Source organism: Emys orbicularis, chromosome 8, assembly GCF_028017835.1.
Source record: "Emys orbicularis isolate rEmyOrb1 chromosome 8, rEmyOrb1.hap1, whole genome shotgun sequence".
In the NCBI taxonomy this organism is placed as follows: domain Eukaryota; kingdom Metazoa; phylum Chordata; order Testudines; family Emydidae; genus Emys; species Emys orbicularis.
In genome coordinates, this window is record NC_088690.1 from 53,756,423 (window position 1) to 53,775,096 (window position 18,674).

Below are 18,674 nucleotides of genomic sequence, written 5' to 3' on the forward strand. Positions count from 1 at the left end.
AAACAAAATTTCACCTACGATCCCATAGACTTTAATGGGAACAGGAACAAGTGCTAATGGTTTACATTATAAACAATAAAATACAAAGTACTAGATAAATTGCATAATCATACTATAATGTACCACATTCCATGAAGTCATTCTAAGGGGGAAGAATGGTCACAGTGTCTCTTTAGCAAATATGAATCCTCCCAGTATTCAACTCATTTTATCTGGCAGGACTGCAGCTCACAGACTAGTGAACACATGAAAGAGAAGACATAAAATATTCAGCTGCTAGTAATGTATTCTGTGGCCTTTTTTAAAAAATAGCAAAGTTAACACTTATAAAAAGGTTCTAGATTCACAGCCCAGGAACTTGAATTCTCTGCTTATCCACAGATCAAAGACAGTATGAACAACTGCAGTGAATGCTTCTTTGCATAACCCCACCAGCACACGTTAATGTTGACTTAGAGGTGCTGTGTCAAGTAGTGAGATGATAATTCAATCTCCATGGACACTCAGTCCTTGGCCTCTCTCCTGAGATTGTCATTGAGTGACAAATGTGGTAGCAAACTCAGCAGGACTTGCACCAATGTAGTTTAGGCCAGAAGTGGATCCCCAATGTATCCAGCAGGGCCTAATTTTTGTATTGGGATTTTCTTGGGATTCCACAGACTGGGCTCCTATTTTCCATTACATATAGTGTAGGCAGGGTAAGAAGTTTCATCTGCCATTTGACCAGGGATGGTTAAGACTCACTGATCTTGTACACCACTCTGAGGGTGTGATCCCCAATACTCCTGCTGTACTTTTTATTGCATGACTGTTTATCACTTTATCATGCCCTTAACTTTGACTTTGTGAGTAGTGCCACTGAATTCAATGAGACCACTCATTGAAAGTTAAGCACGTACTTCAGTGTTTTGGTGCATCAGGGCTACAGGCTGTATGTTGGGAAAGGGGTGTTGGGGGGACCTGGCAAAAATCTTTGCTCACATATACCTCACTGAAAGTGAGCCATTATGAAAGATGAGCTAAACAACTGGGGTATTTTGACAACTTAGTTACTAGACAGCACATCCAAGGTTTCTTTTTGACAAACATACAGACCTGTGAACATGTAACATCTTACATAAAGTGGGAATATACATCAAAATATACATTCAAAATATGAATCAAACTATTATGCAGTCAGATGAACAGAATGAGTAAAGAAGAAAAAAGATTGCCTAGAAGCAAGGCACCACCAAAATGCATATATTGGTATAATTCAGAGAGCAGTGACTGTTGTACTGTACAGCATAATTGAAAGAAATTCAAGATTTCTGAGTTTCATCAGTTAAATTAAACAGCATATTTCATATGTGTTCGATGAAAATTACAGACATGAAAAATACAGCAACCAGACTGGCTAAACGCAATGCCCTGGCCTTGGATTTAGGAATACAGTGGACTGAATGTTGCTGTCATTTACATCTCTGCAGTCTCTCTACAACCAGTGGGGTTTCCAGAGTGTAGCTGGGAGCATAATTTGGCCTCTTGTGCCATTTTGTTAAGATATCCTAATATATTCTATAATTGCAACACGACATGGCTATGAGGCTTGTATTGAGTTAACATCATAAGCATGAATTAATCACACCTTGTTGTGTCTAAATGTATAAGCCACAGGAGTTCTAGGGGTGGCCCAGTGGACCACACACAGATGCACATCTGCTGGCATAAAGAATAAGATGAAACAAACCCTGGGGGCTGTTTTCCACAGCCCCTTAGCCATAAGGAGTTATATTTAATATAGTGATGGTGCCTGAAATAACTACTATAGTTACAGAAGAAAATTAGTCGATTTTTAAGTTCTCTGTTTTCAGTTGCTCATAACTTTTAGATTGAAAATTTTGATGCCTGACCTATTCCTCAAAATATGTTGTTTCTCTGAAGAGAGGAGAAACCACACATGATAAAAATTAGTCATATCACTTAATGCACTGATGGGTGGTGTTCAGATACTACAGTGATGAGGATGGTATAAGAATTTAAATAGATTAGGATTAAATAGAATTCGCTCCTCTCCCAAATATATTTATTTGACTAAATAACTTCAGACATTCTTGAAAAATGAGAAGTGAATTTGGGGCAGGAACCATCTTTCTGTTCTGCATTGGTACAGTACCTAGTACAATAGGGCCCTGGACCATGATTAGGGCTCCTAGGTGCTACAGTCATACAAATAATTTTTCCTCACTTTCAAAAAATATTATGACCACATTTTTCTTCAGAGGGATCATTCAAAAAAATAGTTGATCTATAAAACCAGGTCTGTAAATAGCCTTCATTGAAGAATTATTTCTTACTTTGTTATGTGCGGGGATGAGGAATGACTTTAAAATAAAGATTTTGACATGAAAATTTGAAGGTGCGCACTAGAGCATTTCATTATTTGCTTACCCTGCAAAGACTTATGCATGTGCTTACCTTTCCACATGGGGCTAAATCCTGGCACCATTCACTTCAGTGGGGCCATAGTTTTATTGATAGTGCATTGTTCCATTAAAGTCAGTTTCAATTACTTCAATGGGAATATCCTCCATGTGCAAAGTTAAGTATAAGCATAAGTCTTTGCAGGATTAAAATCTTAAAGATTGATCTGATGAGCATGCATCCGCAGCTAGATAGCTAAAAGTTGAGATCAGAGTGGAAGATGACTGCAATAAGGATAACTGCAGAGGCTGGCTGCCTACTGAGCTTTTAAAGTTTTGCATAGGAGAGGACCATTGGAAAGGACAGCACTTAGTGGAGGCCCAGGAACAAGGATCTTACAAACTACAGCCTTGCTCCTGCAAACACTTTAAAAAGTGCATAATTTTACTTGCATGAATGATCCCATTTAAGTCAACAGCAGACTTACTTTATGGGCGTAACCTTCACTTTTGGATTGTCCTGAGTTTTCAGTGCTTGATATTTCAACCTTAATACTCGTTAATTTTGAATTTAATTTTATATACTTTTGAAAAAAAATTACAAGGAATAGAAAACACATAAATAGGCTGCTCATACAGTCATTCTCTACAGATTTGTTTGGTTAAGTGAGATACTTACCAGACTTCAAGAAACAATTCCAAAATCATTTCTGTGACCTAAACAAGAAACATTTCAAGCTGATTATCTCATTTATAGAGGAAAGAAAACATATGCACTTTGAATATACACTCATCATCCTCCTTATAAGTTATAAACCCACTTTAAAAAGAGGAAACAATTGACCAGATACGTAAATGGGTTTCCTTAGGAAGATTGAACAGAGTGCTTTCAAAGGTGGTCACACAGTACAGAGACTACAGTTCTCAGTTAACATGAAGAGCATGTGGTGTTAAATCTTGACTTAGTCAAGACCCATTAGAATCATAGAATATCAGGGTTGGAAGGGGCCTCAGGAGGTCATCTAGTCCAACCTCAGATAGATTTTTACCCCAGTTCCCTAAATGGCCCCCTCAAGGATTGAGCTCAGAACCCTGGGTTTAGTAGGCCAATGCTCAAACCACTGAGCTATCACCCCCAATTAGCATTGTCAATAAGCATTGTCTTCCCCCATACATTGCTTTGTGAGTGAGTGTCACCCTTGACCAGGATGTAATTTTTGTTCAGTCCCCACATAATTAAAAATCTTGGCCTCTACTGCCAATAGCAGTACTATCTGTTATTTGCTCCACATGCAGCACCAGTAGGTACTACATCCTGATCTGGATTTGAAGCAATGACACACAGGTAAATGATTTTACTGGTCTGAGACACCAAGTCTACCATCACAAACAAATATGTTTACAATGTGATTTAAAAGATAAAGTGTCCAAGCCTGCAGCCCTTGCACATGCAGTTATAATAATAATGATAATTTTACAAAATTTTAATTAACTTCTTTAGGCATGCATAAAGACTAAAAGATAAGAGAAGAATTTATCACAGCTGACTGAGTGTCAAAGAGAAAGAATAAGAGGTTTTCTGCCTGTTTTGAATAACCAGTCCAACAAAACCTCACTATATATTCAAAGCTAAAAGGACCAATACAAATATTCTTTAATCAAACAGTATTTCTGGTGGGGTTTGAAAGCAAAAAGTTGAAAAAATATCAATGCCTGATCCTTAAGGATAGATCATGTCTGTTAGGCATGGCTCAGTGTAAGAAGCAGCTGGAACCAGGCGAGCACTAGGAGCAATTCTACCTCCCTGAACTCTCTGACGCACAAGGGAAATATGTCTGCTATTGTACTCTTTTATGAGTAACAAACTCTCCCACATAGCACCTGCCCCTAGAAGGTGGAGTACCAGTAAGACCTTTAGAAGGCCATAATGAAAACATACAGTGATGCACTGGCTTTAAGAATGTACACACTGAATATTAAACAGACTCCAAAAGTGAAATGCCAGAGTCAACAGCACTCCGTTCTCGATGACAAATACAAATATTAGGCACAGCTGGTGTATATTAGTTGTGCATGTTGAGTTCAACCTGATTTGGAATTCCTCACCATTCTCTCATAACTAGAGCTGGGAAAAAATTTCTAATGAATAGTTTATTTAATAAAAAAATGCAGCCTTGGTTGACCTAACACAATCTGTGAAGTTGACACAAAATGGCCAGAGGAGGAGGAGGTACTGCTGCCACCCCCACTATCCTCCCTGCTAGAATATGGAAGACTTTGGTTTGAACAGACCTGGTTTGAACAGACCTGGAACAGACCTGAAACTGATTTCGATTTTTCTGATTTTTTTCAATTTGGTTTCAATTTGGTTGGACCCGAACTGATTTTTTTTTCTTTCTGGTTTTTCAGAACCACCATTGAACTTGAAAAATCAGTTATTTGCACAGCTCTACTCGTAAGGCTCATCATAGTTTGATTTCTTTAAACAAGGCTTTCCCCTACTCATTGTCTAATGTAAAGGAAAATTAGTGAACTAAATGACTCCATCCATAGAAAAAAAAGTATTTGCAATTTGACAACAACTTAACATTAACACAAAATATATAAAGCATATTGTTCTCAATTAATTTCAGATACATCAACCCCTTTCCCTCTCTCTCTCCTCTTTCCTAACTAAATGATGATTCAAGTCTCATTTCTGTAACATGGCAGACCGAGACACCAATACAGAAGAGTCAACCGAAAAGTGAAAAAGACCAGGTATTAACCAGAGCATTCATAAGACACAAGTACTCAGGTAAGCAATAACTTCCAAAAGAGATGGTGTTAGAATTAAATCAACTCTCAGGCTGCAGTAAATTATACTTTATATACATTTCTTAACTGATTTACCAAAAAGGCCTTAACCAGTTACTTGCTTGAAATCAGCATCAGTGAGGAGAAAGTGAGGTCCTTTTGGAAAAGCTGTCAGGGCATGATAGTACATACATGGGTAGCATGTAATCTACTACAAAAGCAATAGCTTCTATGTGATCTAGGAACAAGCAAAACTCCCAGGCTATTATCCAGCCAGAATACTGTGTAGCTAAATATAAGAAACCTGAAAAAAGACTTACATAGTGTGCTCTGACTTTCCAAATACCAGATTTCAAGTCAGCTGCTACTGCATTAACATTCATCATCATGTTTGAGACTTTAGCAAAGCAGGCCAAGCTATTGAGATTTGCAACTTACTTCATTAAAAGTAAATGGAACTTCTTTCTTCTCCCCCAGTTTCAGAGAGGATATAAGAAATGTTGATGTGCCAAGAGTCTCATCCATGACATAGTTGGCATCCATTAATGTGATCTACAAAAGATATAAAAAGAGAGCTTTAAAAACAAAAATATAGACTATAGATAGGAACATGTCTAAGCCATTCACTCTGTACTCAGTGACCAGACACAAGCAACAATATTCCTTTGGCACTTAATAGGTTTGGTTTATGACTTAGTAGAAGCTTTTGAGGGTTTGCACTGCACAGATATGAACCACTTATGTAGCACCTTTCATCTGAGACTATCACAGTGCTTTACAAATCTACCACCACCCTTGACAGGGATATTTAGAAGGCGAAAAGTATAACTGGGTTCTCCTTGCCAGGCGGGATAAAATTTTATAGGTGGTGAAACTGATGATATACACAATTTAAAAGCTATATGCTAAAGATCTTACAGCAAGTCAGTGGCAGCAGTGGGAGCAGAACTCAAAAAGTGTCCTAACTCAAATTACACTGGTCTACAATTTTTGAGAAGTCGTCTGCTTCAGAGATAAAATGTGCTATTTATTATGTATTTTGATGTGCTGAATTCAAATATGACAATTAAAACAACTGATTGGCTACTGTTTCTAAGATATTTAAGTTTTTACATTTTATGTCTATGTATATTGTGTAGATAGTAGAGTTTTAATCATAAATTGTAAACCTAGGTCTTTTCATGTGTTTATGGTTGCTTTACATGATAATATTTCATCTGTCCTGTTTATGTAAGACTTTAAAAATCAGCAAAAGGGTTATATAAATAAAATTTATTATGAATCAAAAAGGTAAAAAACTATTATGTACATAGTTTAGTCCTATTCAGTATCTACTCGGCGCTTCTTGGCTTGTCTCTTGTATTCATTAAATGGAGCATCTCTTGTCACTGTCCAGCAATAGTCTGCAAGCATTGATGGGCTCCATTTGCCCTGATAGCGTTTCTCCATTGTTGCAATGTCCTGGTGAAATCGCTCGCCGTGCTCGTCGCTCACTGCTCCGCAGTTCGGTGGAAAAAAATCTAGATGAGAGTGCAAAAAATGTATCTTTAGTGACATGTTGCAACCAAGGCTTTTGTATGCCTTGAGGAGGTTTTCCACCAACAACCTGTAGTTGTCTGCCTTGTTGTTTCCGAGAAAATTTATTGCCACTAACTGGAAGGCTTTCCATGCTGTCTTTTCCTTGCCACGCAGTGCATGGTCAAATGCATCATCTCGAAGAAGTTCACGAATCTGAGGACCAACAAAGACACCTTCCTTTATCTTAGCTTCACTTAACCTTGGAAATTTTCCACGGAGGTACTTGAAAGCTGCTTGTGTTTTGTCAATGGCCTTGACAAAGTTCTTCCTCAGACCCAGCTTGATGTGTAAGGGTGGTAACAAAATCTTCCTTGATTCAACAAGTGGTGGATGCTGAACACTTTTCCTCCCAGGCTCCAATGACTGTCGGAGTGGCCAATCTTTCTTGATGTAGTGGGAATCTCTTGCACGACTATCCCATTCACAGAGAAAACAGCAGTACTTTGTGTATCCAGTCTGCAGACCAAGCAAGAGAGCAACAACCTTCAAATCGCCACAAAGCTGCCACTGATGTTGGTCATAGTTTATGCATCTCAAAAGTTGTTTCATGTTGTCATAGGTTTCCTTCATATGGACTGCATGACCAACTGGAATTGATGGCAAAACATTGCCATTATGCAGTAAAACAGCTTTAAGACTCGTCTTCGATGAATCAATGAACAGTCTCCACTCATCTGGATCATGAACGATGTTGAGGGCTGCCATCACACCATCGATGTTGTTGCAGGCTACAAGATCACCTTCCATGAAGAAGAATGGGACAAGATCCTTTTGATGGTCATGGAACATGGAAACCCTAACATCACCTGCCAGGAGATTCCACTGCTGTAGTCTGGAGCCCAACAGCTCTGCCTTACTCTTGGGTAGTTCCAAATCCCTGACAAGGTCATTCAGTTCACCTTGTGTTATGAGGTGTGGTTCAGAGGAGGAGGATGGGAGAAAATGTGGGTCCTGTGACATTGATGGTTCAGGACCAGAAGTTTCATCCTCTTCCTCGTCTGACTCAAGTGAGAATGATTCTGGTGCATCAGGAACCGGCAGTCCTTCTCCGTGGGGTACTGGGCGTATAGCTGATGGAATGTTTGGATAATGCACAGTCCACTTTTTCTTCTTTGACACACCTTTTCCAACTGGAGGCACCATGCAGAAGTAACAATTGCTGGTATGATCTGTTGGCTCTCTCCAAATCATTGGCACTGCAAAAGGCATAGATTTCCTTTTCCTGTTCAACCACTGGCGAAGATTTGTTGCACAAGTGTTGCAGCATATGTGTGGGGCCCACCTCTTGTCCTGATCTCCAATTTTGCAGCCAAAATAAAGGTGATAGGCTTTCTTAACCATAGTGGTTATACTGCGCTTTTGTGATGCAAAAGTCACTTCACCACAAACATAGCAGAAGTTATCTGCACTGTTCACACAAGTACGAGGCATCTCTGCTCACTTTGGCTAAACAGAAATGTGTCCCTTTGCAAAATCAAACACTGACAAATAAGAGAGCACGACATTGTATGATTTCTAGAGCTGATATAGGGCAATTTGTTCAGCAGAGTGATGTAAGCTTCGTTATGATTGCATCATCCATGACTTCTAGGAATAACATGATGCAATTCATATCATGTATGACGCAATACCAGCTTCAGATTGCATCATTCATTCTTTTGCCTAAAAAGCAAGTACTGTCCAAACCCAGTCATAGATTTATTCATAGATCCAGTCAAAGATGTATTTTAGTCATTTCTGGTTTAAATTGAGATCCCTTCCCTTTATAACTCACTTATCCTCCGCCATTCCCAAGTCAAGGGTCGTATATACTGACCCAATAGCATATCTTGAAAACTAGAGCCAATCAACAATTTTAAGCATCATTTTCATTCTCAGTGACCCAGAATTAGTAAAGTTTGACTACATTTATTTCAGAAGCATTTTGGCTGTAGAGCAGTGTTATAAGAACATAAGAACGGCCATAGTGGGTCAGACCAATGGTCCATCTAGCCCAGTATCCTGTCTTCTCACAGTGACCAATGTCAGACACTTCAGAGGGAATGAATAGAACACGGTAATTATTGAGTGATCCATCCCCCATCATCCAGTCCCAGCATCTAGCCATCAGAGGACCATGGGGTTCCATCCCTGACCATTAAACATTAATAGACCTATCTTCTATGAACTTACATAATTCTCTTTTTTTGAACCCAGTTATACTCTTGGCCTTCAAAACATCCTTTGGCGATGAGTTCCACAGGTTGACTGCATGTTGTATGAAGAAGTACTTTCTTTTGTTTGTATTAAACCTGCTGACTGTTAATTTTATTGGGTGACTCCTGGTTCTTGTGTTATGTGAAGGGGTAAATAACACTTCCTTAAACACGTTCTCCACACCATTCATGATTTTATAGATCTCTATCATATCCCCCTTTAGTTGTCTCTTTTCCAAGCTGAACAGTCACAGTCTTTTTAATCTCTCCACATATGGAAGCTGTTCCATAACCCTAATCATTTTTGTTACCCTTCTCTGTACCTTTTCCAATTCTAATATATCTTTCTTGAGATGGGATGACCAGAACTGCATGCAATATTCAAGGTGTGGATGTACCATGGCTTTCTATAGTGGCATTATAATATTTTCTGTCTTAATATCTATCCCTTTCCTAATGGTGATGAACATTCTGTTAGCCTTTTTGACTGCCACTGCATATTGAGTGGATGTTTCCAAAGAACTATCCACAGTGACCCCAAGATCTCTTTCTTGAGTGGTAACAGCTAATTTAGACCCCATCATTTTAGAGGTATAATTGGGATTATGTTTTCCAATATGCATTACTTTGCATTTATCAACATTAAATATCATCTGCCATTTTGTTGCCCAGTCATCCAGTTTTGTGAGATCCGTTTGCAATGCTTTGCAGTCTGCTTTGGACTTAACTATCTTGATTAATTTTGTATCATCTGCAAAACTATGTCACCTCAGTGTTTATGCCTTTTTACAGATCCTTTATGAATGTTGAACAACACAGGTCCCAATACAGATCCGTGGGGAACCCTGTTATTTACTTCTCTCCAATGAAAACTGACCATTTATTCCTGCCCTTTGTTTCCTGTCTTAACCAGTTACTGAACATGAGAGGACCTTCCCTAATTCCTCCTATCCCATGACTGCTTATTTTGTTTAAGATCCAGGGCCAATCAGAAGGGGCCAGGAGGGCCATTTGGCCTGGGCCTCAAGCTTAAAGGGGTCTCCAATTTAGACACTTGTTAATTTTTTGGCATTTGATAAGTTTCACAACTTGTTTTTATGCACATCCGTATTGGACCAAAATGTGACACACTCTCTCAGCTTAGAGCTGCAAATTTAAGCAAATAAGAGATGTGATTTGGTAAAAGACATTTTTTTTGTTAACTGATTGTGACAAGATGGCCAATGTAGTATGGTGGGTCCTGCGCTTTTCTTGGCGGGGGGCTAAGATGCCACCCCTTGCCCCTGCTCTTGTGGCACCGAGGGCCCCACTAGTGGCCCGGGAAGGTGGTAAAGGAGGGAAGTGGGGAGGGGTCTGGTTTTGCTCCTTAATCTGAGCCCCAGCCCCTCTCAACCCTTGCGGGTTCTTACCCTCTTCCCCCTTGGGTGGGGTACCTTTGGTCCTTAAACGCTGGGGGAGGGAGTCTCCCTCCCCTGCTGGGGCAGGGTCTCCCTTACTCCGGTTTTCTGATCTTCCAAGTCTCACAGCACATCTCCAAGCTCCAGTCCGCTCTCCTTCCTCCTTCTCCCCTGACTGCTTGAAGCAGGGGGTTTTATTAGGGTGCTAACAGGGCCTTAATTGACCACAGGTGCTCCAATTAACCTGTAGCTACCCTCCCTAGTCTACAGGGAACCATGCCTTAATTAGCCTAGGGCTTAGATACTTCCCCTCTCCCACTCTCCCACTGCTCCCTGGCCCTCCTGTATCACATGATATAGATTTTTTCATATTAAAGAGTTTAAAATATTCATAAATATTAATAAAAATATATCAGTTCTGATGGTACAAGATTAGACTGTGACGAATGTGTCCTCTCAGCTCAGCTGATTATATCAACAAACCACTACTAGTGGCTGGTGCTGGATCAAGTGCGTGTTGACAGAATTGTTACATATCAGTGTCTGTATAGTTTCACGTCTAGTTGATTAAGGAATTATTTATGTGTGAGAATTCCTCATTATCATCTTCATATGGTAGCTAAAAGAGGTGACTGGTTGGTTGGTTAAGCCTTAGCTTGGTAGCCTGGCCATCATCATAGGCTTTTGTAGTCTACAGGCCCAGATTCAAGGTGAAAATTTGTGAGGACAATCTTGTACAGTGAGTTTCATGAGGGCACACATTTGAAATTTTTTGGACATTATCCCTCTGTGTGTATCCGTGTCTGTGTTTACTATATATATATGTCATACCTTTGTCTTCAGCTCAGCCTGTTATATTATACCTTGTGTGCTTGAGTTTTGATTCAGTGATAAGGATAATAACCTGTCTGACTGTTTCATTTTGTGTTCTTAATTAGTATTCGTCATTTTAAGTCTTTTCAGCCTTTGTGTACATGTTTACAGTAGAAGACTTAAAGTGTAGATAAGCTACTTATTTACAGCAGAATATTTCAAGTGTGGATAGGCTACATATTGACCAGATAGATCACTATTAAGAGGAGATTTGAAAGTGGTGCAAGCAACTGAGTGAAGCAGCAGCTAAGAGCTCAAAGTCAATAACTTCATTTCTCAAAACACTGGAAAACACACCTTACCCAACAAACAATGCTACAGATAATGAAAGCACCGCAACTGCAACAGGTGATATTTCAATGCCAATATCTGAACATGAGGACAGTAGTCAAGAACGAGATGTTCCAACAGTAACAGATGCAGCAGAAGAGACTGTGTACGATCAAGAAACTCAACAGCAATAGGAAGTTGTAGATCTTACGCAGCAAGAGCAATTCATGAGCACTACAGGTTTGACTGTGACTGACATTGGAATTACTGACAAGAACAATGCAGCCCAAATGCAATCTCTTCTTCAAATTAGTTGTTTTCAAATTCCAAGTAACATTCCACGAGATGCTGATAATCATGTTTTCCCTACTTGTCTGCTGACAAAAACTCTTCCCAATGGTCAGACCTGCACAAGAGACTGGTTATGCTGGAGTACGGAAAAACAATCTCTGTACTGTGCACCTTGCTTCATTTTGAACAAAAGTGCTGCAAATGCATCGGTTCTCTCTGATCAATCAGGATGGAGCATCAACAGAGGTTGGAGAAAGTTGAAAGACTGAATACCATCATATGAGAGTTCAACAACACACAAAGAAAACTATGTTGCATGGAAATCAGCCAGTACGGCAGCATCAACTGAAAGTTCAGCTGAGATTTTAGTCTTTACTGAACTCGCTACAGAAACTATTAACTGGAAAAAACTTCTTGAGTGCATCCTGAATGTCATCCTTTTTCTTTCTGAGCGGGGATTGGCTTTCTTTGGTTCCAGTCAACATATTGGTGATTGTGCAAATGGAAACTTTCTAGGCATAGTTGAGCTCCTCAGCAAATATGACCCACTTTTATCAGAGCATGTTAAATGTGTTCGAGAATTGCAAGAGACTCAAAAGTGAATGCAAGTCCATTATTTCTCCACCCACATACAAAACGAGTTTATTGAGCTATGTGGGTCATTCGTACAAACAATAATTTTTGATGAGATTCAAAATGCCAGGTATCTTTCAATCATTGTTGATGCCACTCCAGATTGTTCTCACAAGGAACAGACTACCATGGTTATTTGATATATTAAGATTGTAGACAGCTCAAAATTTTCAATTGAAGAAAGGTTTATTTTGTTTGATAATTTCACAAGAAAAACTGGAAAATAAATTGCTGCTCAAGTAGTAGCAATTCTAGAAGGTTTTAAGTTAGACTTTCAAGTCTGCATTGGTCAAGCCTATGACAATGGATCTAATATGGCTAGGAAGTACAAAGGTGCACAAGCAGTTCTGCTTCAGCATAATTCAAACTGTATTTTCTCCAGCTGTGGAAACCACACACTAAACCTTGTATGTGTTGACTGTGCTGAATCATGCAAGGAGCCAATTACTTACGTTGGATCTCTTCAGTAGCAGTCCACAAAGGTGGGAAATTCTGAAGCAATATCTTCCTGTTTCACTGCATGGGATTTCCAAAACTAGATGGTTTGCACGGATTGATGGTGTTCAATCAGTTGCGCAGCATTTGAATTCAGTGAGAAAGGCTTTAAATGAGCTTGAATCTCTCAATCTCACTGCACAGGCTCGAACTGAACTTCAGTCTATTCAGAAGCACATGTACAAATTCAAATGCATTCTGATGTCATTTTGTGGATGAAGCTACTTACAATGATCTACCAAACTAATCTGATAATTGAAGCACACAATGCTACACTTGATGTTGAGAGGGATAACATTGAAAGTCTTATCAATTACATTCAATAGATTTGCAAACAATGGGATGCAATCCTGACTGAGTCCAAATTCGTAACACAGAATATTGGCATTTCATCTGAATTTTCCCCCAATCACAATTTACCTCCTGAATCTGATGCTGAGCAGCATTATAGGGTCAATGTCTTCCTTGTCATCATTGACTCTATTCAATCAGGTTTTACAAGTTGATTGGAGTCACTGCGACTAATTTGTACCCTTTTGGGTTTCTTTGGCAGTTCAACAGACTGAATAATGAAGATCTACTTTCTGCAGCTGAACAATTTCAGCAACAGTACAACAAAGAAATCTCAAAAGATCTCAGTGACAAGGTCATCTTCCTCAAATGAATATATTCCATGAACTTAAAATTGGATTGCAAGCCAAAGGAATTGCTTCAAGAAATACTTGAAGTTGGACTCTGTGGGGTGTTTCCTAATATCACAATTGCATTGCGTATTTTTGTCAGTTTGCCTGCATCAGTAGCTTCAGGTGAACGCACCTTCAACGTGTTGAAGCAGGTAAAGAACTATCACCATTCAACTAAGGGACAAGAGCATTTGAATGGGCTCGCCATGTTTAATATCCAGGGCCGTCTCTGGCTTTTTGGCCGCCCCAAGCAAAAACAAAAAAACAAAAAAAAAACCCTGCTGCGCTGCCGGAGCCAGGGTGCAGGGGGACTCCCTGCGCTGCAGATGTGCCCCAGCTAGCGGGGGGAGAGGGAGGGAAGAGAGAGAAGGGGGGCGGCCAGGGCTTCAGCGGGGCGCTGCCACGCGGCCCCTCCCACCGTGCCCCCTGCCGGGAGGGCTCCGCACCACTCCGGTCGGCTGGGAGGGAAGGACGCGGGCTGCCCTGCCGGGCTTGCTGCAGGGCGCTCCCGTCCTCCACGCCGCTGCCCCCTACAGGGTGGCCGGAGCGGAAAGAAAAAAGAAAAGAAAAGAAAAGCGGCCTTGCCGCCCTAGGATTAGGCGGAATGCCGCCTCCTACAAGCTGCCACCCCAAGCACCAGCTTGCTCGGCTGATGCCTGGAGCCAGCCCTGTTAATATCAACTGTGACACTGCACGAAAGCTAGATTTTTCCTCAATAATTAGTGCATTTGCAAAGAAAAAGGCTAGAAAAGCATTTGTTAAATAAAAAAAATATTGAAATTATGTCTCACTCTTTTTTTGGTGCATTATTTTGTTTTCATGTGTTGTCATTTTTTATTTGTATTATGGTTAGGGGCCTCAAAAGCTGAAAGTGGCCCAGGCCTCTCTGTACCTCTGAGAGTGCCTGTTAAGAGCCTTTGGTGAGGGACCTTGTCAAAGGCTTTTGGAAAGTTCAAGTACATTATATCCACTGGATCACCCTTGTCCACGTTTATTGACTCCCTCAAAGAATTCTAATAGATTGGCAAGGCATGACTTCACTTTACAAAAGTCATGTTGACTCTTTCCCAACAAATCATGTTCCTCTGTGTCTCTGATAATTCTGCTCTTTACTATTGTTCCAATCAATTTTCCTGGTACTGAAGTTAGGTTTACCAGCCTCTAATTGCCAGGATCGCCTCTGGAGCCTTTTTAAAAATTGGCATTACATTAGCTATCCTCCAGTCATCTGGTACAGAGGCCGATTTAAACGATAGGTTATAAACCACATATAGCAATTCTGCAATTTCACATTTGAGTTCCTTCAGAACTCTTGGGTGAATATCATCTGGTCCTGGTTTCATACTACAGTTAAATTTATCAATTTGTTCCAAAACCTCCTCTATCGGCACCTCAATCTGGAACACAGCCTCAGCTTTGCACCTAAAAAGAATGACTTGTGTGTGGGAATCTCCCTCAATTCCTCTGCAATGGAGACTGGTGAAAAAAATTCATTTAGCTTCTCTGCAACAGCCTTGTCAGTGGCCCCACTGATTGTTTGGCAGGCTTCCTGCTTCTAATGTAATTTTAAAAAAAATTGCTGTAAGTTTTTGTGTTTCTTTTGTTAGTTGCTCTTCAATTCTTTTTTGGCCTGTCTAATTATATTTTTGCACTTAACTTGCCAGAATTAAATCCTATTGAAGAAAACACAAAGGAGGACAGACGTCCAATTTTTAAAGGATCCCTTTTTGCCTCTAAATGCCTCTTTTGCTTTGTTGATAGTGGCTTTTTTTTTAGTACTATTACTATTTTGGGGGAGGGGGTATACATTTAATTTGACCCTCTATTATGGTGTTTTGAAAAAGTTTCCATGCTGCTTGCAGGCATTTCAATCTTGCAACTGTTCCTTTTAATTTCTGTTTAACTAGCTTCCTCATTTGTATATAGTTCCCCCCTTTTAAGTTAAATGCTACTGTGGGGGGGCTTCTTTGGTATTTCTCCTCACACAAGGATGTTAAATTTAATTATATTATGGTTGCTATTACCAAGCGGTTCAGCTATATTTACTTCTTGGACCAGATCCTGTGCACCATTTAGGACAAAATCAAGAATTGCCTCTCTCCTTGTGGGTTCCAGGATTAGCAGCTCCAAGAAGCAGTCATTAATAGTGTCTAGAAATTTTATCTCAGCATCCCGTCCTGAGGTGACATGTGCCCAGTCAATATGGGGATCATTGAAATCCCCCATTATTATTGGGATTTCTGTTTTTGTAGCCTCTCTAATCTACCTCAGCATTTCACAATCACTATCACCATCCTGGTCAGGGGGGTTGTAGTATATTCCTACTGCTATACTCCTATTATTCAAGCATGGAATTTCTATCCACAGAGATTCTATGGTACAGTTTGATTCATTTAACATTTTTAATATATTTGACTCTGTGCTTTCTTTCACATATAGTGCCACTCCCTCACCAGCACGACCAACTCTGTCATTCCACATATTTTGTACCCTGATATGATTGAGTCCCATTGGTTACCCCCGTTCCACCAAGTTTATGTGATGTCTATTATATCAATATCCTCATTTAATACCAGGCACTCAAGTTCACCCATCTTACTATTTAGTATATTAGTATTTACTATATAACTTTCAGTTCCCTACTCTTTTTAATTACTAGATCACAGTACAGCAATAATTACTTGGCGTAATGCACAGAAATTCCAAACGTGTAAGCCTCTACTCTATGTCCAATCAAATCCAAAAATCCATCGGCATATTCTCCATCTCAGCAGGGACCACACCTTTTGGAATGTGAGCTGCATAAGTAAACAACTGAGACTCTGGAACACACTTTCCCATTCGTATTGTTATACCAGTATTTGGAAGAAACATAACTCATATTTCTGGAGAGAAAGAAGCAAAGGAGGGTGCATCAGATAGAGCCTTCTTATGGTAATATGTTCTTCATCAAGGACATGCTTACATACACACACACACACACACACACACACACACAGGTAGACGTACCAAAGAACATAGCTGCAATTATTAAAATAATAAATGTTCTCCTATCATTCAGTAAATCTTTCAAGGTTGAAAGAAACCTCAAGATATCAGGAATGGGGTTTTTATTATTGACTTGAATGGGAGCAGAGTTAGGCATGTTTGAACTAGAGCACATGTTTTAGAAAAACATCCAATATCATAAGAATGGCCATACTGGGTAAAAGCAATGATCCATCAAGCCCAGTTTCCTGTCTTCCAAAAGTGGCCAGTGCCAGACACTTCAGAGGGAATGAAGAGAACAGGCCAATTATCGAGTAAACTATCCCCTGCATCCAGTCTCAGCTTCTGACAGTCATATGTTTAGGTACACGCAAAGCATGTGGTTGCATCCCTGACCATCTTGGCTAATAGCTATTGATGAACCTATCCTTCATGAACTTATCTCATTCTTTTTTTAACCCAAGTGGACTTTTGACCTTCACAACATCTCCTGGCAACAAGTTCACAAGTTGACTGTGCATTGTGTTTTGAAGTACTTCCTTATGTTTGTAATTCTTGATTAAAATTTTTCCAATAGTGGAGAATCCACCTGTACCCTTGGTAAATCGTTCCAATGGTTATATTATCCTCACTGTTTAAAAATGTAGGCCTTATTTCCACTCTAAATTTGTCTAGCTTTAACTTCCAGACACTTCATCTTGTTATACCTTTGTCTGCTAAACTGAAAAGTCCTCTATTATCAAATATTTGTTCCCGATGTACGTACTTCTAAACTGTGATCAAGTCACACATTAACCTCCTCTTTGATAAGGTAAATAGACTGAACTCCTTGAGCCTTTCACTATAAGGCAGGTTTTCTAATTCTTTAATCATTTGCATTCTCTGTGGCTCTTCTCTAAACCCACTCCATTTTTCCAACATACTTCTTGAAGTGTGAACACCAGAATTGGACATAATATTCCAGGAGAGGTCACACCAGTGGAAAATGCAGAAGTAATCTCTTCTACCTTTCTACTCCTACTCAAGATTCAGCTGTTTATACATGCAAGGATCACATTAGCCCTTTTGGCCACAGCGCTGCACTGGGAGCTCATGTTCAGCTGATTTTCCACCATGATCCCCAACTCATGGCTTCCTGGGAAAGAGTCCCCCATCCTGTATGGCCTGCATTCTTTCTTCCTAGATATTTACAATGACTTTACATTTGGCAGTATTGAAACGCATACTGTTTGCTTGCACCCAGTTTACCAAGCTATCTGGATTGCTATGTATCAGTGACCTGTCCTCTTCATTATTTACCACTTCCCCAATCTTTCTGTCATCTGTAAACTTGATCAGCGATGATTTTATGTTTACTTCCAGAACATTGACAAAAACATTAAATAGCATCAGCTGAAGAACTGATCCCTGCAGGACCCTTCTAGAAGCACACCCACTCAATGATTCCCCATTTACAATCACACTGTGAGACATATGAGCCAGTTAGTTTCTTAAATCAAAATATTATGTAGTACCAAGCCTTCTAGAAGCTTAAGCATATTATATTAACACTATTACCTTTATCAAGTAAATGTATATCAAAAAGATATCAAGTTAGCTTAACAAGATCGATTTTTCATTAACCAATGTTGATTGATATTAATTATATTAACTTCCTTCAATTCATCAAGTCCCATATCAGCCATTTCATTATTTTGCCTGGGTTCAACATCAGGTTGACTTACAATTACCTAAGTCATCCCATTTACCCTTATTAAATATTGACATAACATTAGCTTTCTTCCAGTCCTCTGTAACTTCTCCACTGCTCAAAGACTTATTGAAAATCCACATTAACTGTCCAAGGAGCTCCTTGGCTGGTTTATTTAAAATTCTTGTATGCAGATTATCCAAACCTGCTGAAAAAGTCTAACTTTAATAGTCACAGTTTAACATTCTCCAGAGTTACTGTTGTAATGTAAAGTATTCATTATCTTCACAAGATATGAATACATCATTTAGCCTTTTCCCAAATACAGAACAGGTATTTATTGAACACTTCTGTGTTTTCTTCATTATTATTGACAATTCTAC

At 39.5% G+C, this 18,674-nt stretch overlaps 1 protein-coding gene across 1 annotated transcript in view; it reads right to left on the reverse strand.

The window, feature by feature from the left end:
- Positions 1-18,674, reverse strand: part of PLA2G4A (phospholipase A2 group IVA) — a 113,705-nt gene that overhangs the window by 49,860 nt on the left and 45,171 nt on the right. Inside the window, exons 4-5 of the mRNA XM_065409689.1 lie at positions 5,637-5,750; positions 3,082-3,119 (exon numbers count right to left, since the gene is read on the reverse strand). Of these exons, the coding sequence (XP_065265761.1) occupies positions 3,082-3,119; positions 5,637-5,750 (152 nt within the window). The remainder of the gene's footprint in view (positions 1-3,081; positions 3,120-5,636; positions 5,751-18,674) is intronic.